At 63.6% G+C, this 5,225-nt stretch overlaps 1 protein-coding gene across 1 annotated transcript; it reads left to right on the forward strand.

Moving 5' to 3' along the window:
• Window positions 1-1,579: 1,579 nt before the first annotated feature.
• LOC128850689 (calpain small subunit 1-like) lies at window positions 1,580-4,255 on the forward strand (the record flags this gene model as incomplete). Its single annotated transcript, XM_054055669.1, has 3 exons — window positions 1,580-1,746; window positions 4,032-4,065; window positions 4,166-4,255. Coding segments are annotated over exons 1-3 (291 nt in total), but the record flags the coding sequence as incomplete, so codon positions are not given.
• Window positions 4,256-5,225: the final 970 nt, after the last annotated feature.

Consider the following 5,225-nt stretch of genomic DNA (forward strand, 5'->3'; position numbering starts at 1 on the left):
CCCCTAGAAACACCGTCTCTCCTCATTGGTCCCATCCCTGCATTAACCACGCCCGCTGTCCCGCTAGCTGACCACGCCCCTAAAATGACCACGCCCCCTCTCGCTTCCAGTTTCCCTTGGCCCCGCTGCGCCCTTGGCCACGCCCCCCTTGGCCACGCCCCCTCCGCAGCTCGTGTTCCCATTGGCCGGGCCCCTCCCCGGCCAGGCCCCGCCCCCCCGTCCCGGCCCCTCCCTTCCCTTTCGCCCCGATCGCTGCGATTGTTCCGGTAGATTCGGTTCCGCAGTTTTCTCCGCGATCGCCTCCGGCCCCGCAGGTACCGGGAACTCCCGGACCCCTCCCGGACCCCACCCGGGGCCTCCAACCCCCAACGGCTCCGTGACTCAGTCCCGGCCCCGCCCGTACCCGGAAATGAGGGGATCCATAGGGGAGGGGGGGATCCATACGGGAGGGGGGGGATCCATAGGGGAGGGGGGATCCATAGGGGAAGGTGGGGATCCATAGGGAATGAGGGGATCCATAGGGGAGGGGGGGATCCATGGAGGGGGGGGGATCCATAGGGGAAGGAGGGGATCCATAGGGGATGGGGGGTTCCATAGGGGAGGGGGGGATCCATAGGGGAGGGTGGGATCCATAGGGGGATCCATAGGGGAGGGAGAGATCCATAGAGGATGGGGGGGATCCATAGGGGATGGGGGGATCCATGGGGGGGGGATCCATAGGGAATGAGGGGATCCATAGGGGATGGGGGGATCCATGGGGGGGGGATCCATAGGGGATGGGGGGATCCATAGGGGAGGGGGGATCCATAGGGGAAGGAGAGATCCATAGCGGATGGGGGGATCCATAGGGGAGGGGGGGATCCATAGGGGATGGGGGGATCCATAGGGGAAGGGGGGGATCCATAGAGGATGAGGGGGATCCATAGAGGAGGGAGCATCCATAGGGAATGAGGGAATCCATAGGGGATGGGGGGATCCATAGGGGAGGGAGAGATCCATAGAGGATAGGGGGATCCATGGGGGAGGGGGGATCCATAGGGGAAGGGGGGGATCCATGGGGGGGGGGGGGGATCCATAGGAGATGGGGGGATCCATAGGGGAGGGAGAGATCCATAGAGGATGGGGGGGATCCATAGGGAATGAGGGGGATCCATAGGGGAGGGAGAGATCCATAGGGAATAGGGGGGATCCATAGGGGATGAGAGGATCCATAGGGAATGAGGGGGATCCATAGGGGATGGGGGGATCCATAGGGGAAGGGGGACATCCATAGGGAATAGGGGGGATCCATAGGGGAGGGGGGATCCATAGGGGAGGGGGGGGATCCATAGGGAATGAGGGGATCCATAGGGGATGGGGGGGATCCATAGGGAATGAGGGGGATCCATAGGGGATGGGGGGGATCCATAGGGGCGTCACCTAACACTGCTCTCTTTCTTTTCTTCCAGCCCCCCCCCCAGTGCTGCTCCCAGTAAACCCCTGGTGCTCTCCCAGTGCCCCCCCCAGCGCTCCCACTAACCCTCTGTAGTGCTCCCCCAGTGCTCCCAGTGCTCCCAGTGCCCCCCCCCGTGCCGGCACCATGTTCCTGGTGAAGGGGCTGCTGGGGGGCGGGGGGAGCGGGGGGGGCGGGGGGGGTCTCCCCGGAGGCATCGGCTCTGTGCTGGGGGGGCTCCTGAGCGGAGGAGGGGGCGGCGGCGGCGGGGGGGGCGCCATGGGCGTCCTGGGGGGCGTCATCAGCGCCATCAGGTGAGGGGGGGGGGGACTGGGAATACTGGGAGTGGGATTGGGGGACACTGGGAGACACTGGGAACACTGATTGGGGGGACTGGGAGATACTGGGAACACTGGGAGTGGGATTGGGGGACACTGGGAGACACTGGGAACACTGAATGGGGGGACTGGGAGATACTGGGAACACTGGGAGTGGGATTGGGGGACACTGGGAGACACTGGGAGTGGGATTGGGGACACTGGGAGACACTGGGAACACTGGGAGTGGGATTGGGGGACACTGGGAGACACTGGGAACACTGATTGGGGGGACTGGGAGACACTGGGAACACTGGGAGTGGGATTGGGGGACACTGGGAGACACTGGGAACACTGAATGGGGGGACTGGGAGATACTGGGAACACTGGGATTGGGATTGGGTGGCACTGGGAGACACTGGGAACACTGGGGGTGGGATTGGAGGGCACTGGGAGGTACTGGGAGTGGGATTGGGGGACAGGGGGAGACACTGGGAACACTGAATGGGGGGACTGGGAGACACTGGGAACACTGGGGGTGGGATTGGGGGACACTGGGAGACACTGGGAACACTGGGAATGGGATTGGAGGGCACTGGGAGATACTGGGAGTGGGATTGGGGGACACTGGGAGACACTGAATGGGGGGACTGGGAGATACTGGGAGACACTGGGAGTGGGATTGGGGGATGGGGAGAGACTGGGAACACTGGGAGTGGGATTGGGGGACACTGGGAGACACTGGGAACACTGAATGGGGGGACTGGGAGATACTGGGAACACTGGGAGTGGGATTGGGGGACACTGGGAGACACTGGGAACACTGAATGGGGGGACTGGGAGACACTGGGAACACTGGGGGTGGGATTGGGGGACGCTGGGAGACACTGGGAACAGTGATTGGGGGGACTGGGAGACACTGGGAACACTGGGAGTGGGATTGGGGGACACTGGGAGACACTGGGAACACTGAATGGGGGGACTGGGAGATACTGGGAACACTGGGAGTGGGATTGGGGGACACTGGGAGACACTGGGAACACTGAATGGGGGGACTGGGAGATACTGGGAGACACTGGGAGTGGGATTGGGGGACACTGGGAGACACTGGGAACACTGAATGGGGGGACTGGGAGATACTGGGAGACACTGGGAGTGGGATTGGGGGACACTGGGAACACTGGGAGTGGGATTGGGGGACACTGGGAGACACTGGGAGTGGGATTGGGGACACTGGGAGACACTGGGAACACTGAATGGGGGGACTGGGAATACTGGGAACACTGGGAGTGGGATTGGAGGGCACTGGGAGGTACTGGGAGTGGGATTGGAGGGCACTGGGAGGTACTGGGAGTGGGATTGGGGGACACTGGGAGACACTGGGAACACTGAATGGGGGGACTGGGAGATACTGGGAACAGTGGGAGTGGGATTGGGGGACACTGGGAGACACTGGGAACAGTGACTGGGGGGACTGGGAGACACTGGGAACACTGGGAGTGGGATTGGAGGGCACTGGGAGACACTGGGAACACTGAATGGGGGGACTGGGAGATACTGGGAACACTGGGAGTGGGATTGGGGGACACTGGGAGACACTGGGAACAGTGACTGGGGGGACTGGGAGACACTGGGAACACTGGGAGTGGGATTGGAGGGCACTGGGAGGTACTGGGAGTGGGATTGGGGGACACTGGGAGACACTGGGAACACTGATTGGGGGGACTGGGGGATACTGGGAACACTGGGAGTGGGATTGGGGGACACTGGGAGACACTGGGAACACTGAATGGGGGGACTGGGAGATACTGGGAACACTGGGAGTGGGATTGGGGGACACTGGGAGACACTGGGAACACTGGGGGTGGGATTGGAGGGCACTGGGAGACACTGGGAGTGGGATTGGGGGACACTGGGAGTGGGATTGGGGGACACTGGGAGACACTGGGAACACTGATTGGGGGGACTGGGAGATACTGGGAACACTGGGCGTGGGATTGGAGGGCACTGGGAGATACTGGGAGTGGGATTGGGGGACACTGGGAGGCACTGGGAACACGGGGGGGGGGCATTGGGGCCATGGGGGGGCCATTGGGGTGGGGGGCAATGGGGAGAGTTCGGTGACCCCAGGGGGTGGGGGTGACAGTGGGAATGATGGGGAGGTGACAATGTGGGGGTGACAGTGGTGACAATGTGGGGGTGACAGCGGGGAGTGACATTGGGGGGGGTGTCCCCCCCATCTCCCCTCTCTGACCCCCCCCCCTCCCCCCCATCTCCTGCAGCGAAGCAGCCGCCCACTACAACCCTGAGCCCCCCGTAAGTGCCCTCCGGTTCCCTCCAGCTTTTGGGGTCCCCCCCATGACATTGGGGGGGGACCCCCACCCCCCCCTGAACCCCTACTGCCCCCCCCCCCCAGCCCCCCCGTACCCACATCTCCACTGTGGACGCCAATGAGAGTGAGGAAGTGCGGCAATTCCGGCGGCTCTTCGCTCAACTCGCCGGAGACGTGAGTGTACCCCCACCTCGGGTCCCCCCAAATTCTCTGACCCCCCCCCCAGATCTCCCTCGGATCCCCCCAAATTCTCTGACGCCCCCCCCAGATCTCCCTCGGGTCCCCCCAAATTCTCTGACACCCCCCCCCCCCAGATCTCCCTCGGGTCCCCCCAAATTCTCTGACCCCCCCCCCCAGATCTCCCTCGGGTCCCCCCAAATTCTCTGACCCCCCCCCCCAGATCTCCCTCGGGTCCCCCCAAATTCTCTGACACCCCCCCCCAGATCTCCCTTGGGTCCCCCCAAATTCTCTGACCCCCCCCCCCAGATCTCCCTCAGATCCCCCCAAATTCTCTGACCCCCCCCCCCCAGATCTCCCTTGGGTCCCCCCAAATTCTCTGACCCCCCCCCCCCCAGATCTCCCTCGGGTCCCCCCAAATTCTCTGACACCCCCCCAGATCTCCCTCGGGTCCCCCCAAATTCTCTGACACCCCCCCAGATCCCCCCAAATTCTCTGACACCCCCCCCAGATCTCCCAGGATCCCCCCAAATTCTCTGACCACCCCCCCAGATCTCCCTCGGGTCCCCCCAAATTCTCTGACCCCATCCCCCCAAGATCTCCCTCGGGTCCCCCCAAATTCTCTGACCCCCCCCCCCAGATCTCCCTCGGGTCCCCCCAAATTCTCTGACCCCCCCCCCCAAGATCTCCCTCGGGTCCCCCCAAATTCTCTGACCCCCCCCCCAGATCTCCCTCGGGTCCCCCCAAATTCTCTGACCCCCCCCCCCCCAGATCTCCTTTGGGTCCCCCCAAATTCTCTGACCCCCCCCCAGATCTCCCAGGATCCCCCCAAATTCTCTGACCCCTCCCCCCATATCTCCCTCGGGTCCCCCCAAATTCTCTGACCCCCCCCCAGATCTCCCTCGGGTCCCCCCAAATTCTCTGACACCCCACCCCCAGATCTCCCTTGGGTTCCCCCAAATTCTCT

This window comes from Cuculus canorus, unplaced genomic scaffold (genome assembly GCF_017976375.1).
Source record: "Cuculus canorus isolate bCucCan1 unplaced genomic scaffold, bCucCan1.pri scaffold_199_arrow_ctg1, whole genome shotgun sequence".
Classification (NCBI taxonomy): Eukaryota; Metazoa; Chordata; class Aves; order Cuculiformes; family Cuculidae; genus Cuculus; species Cuculus canorus.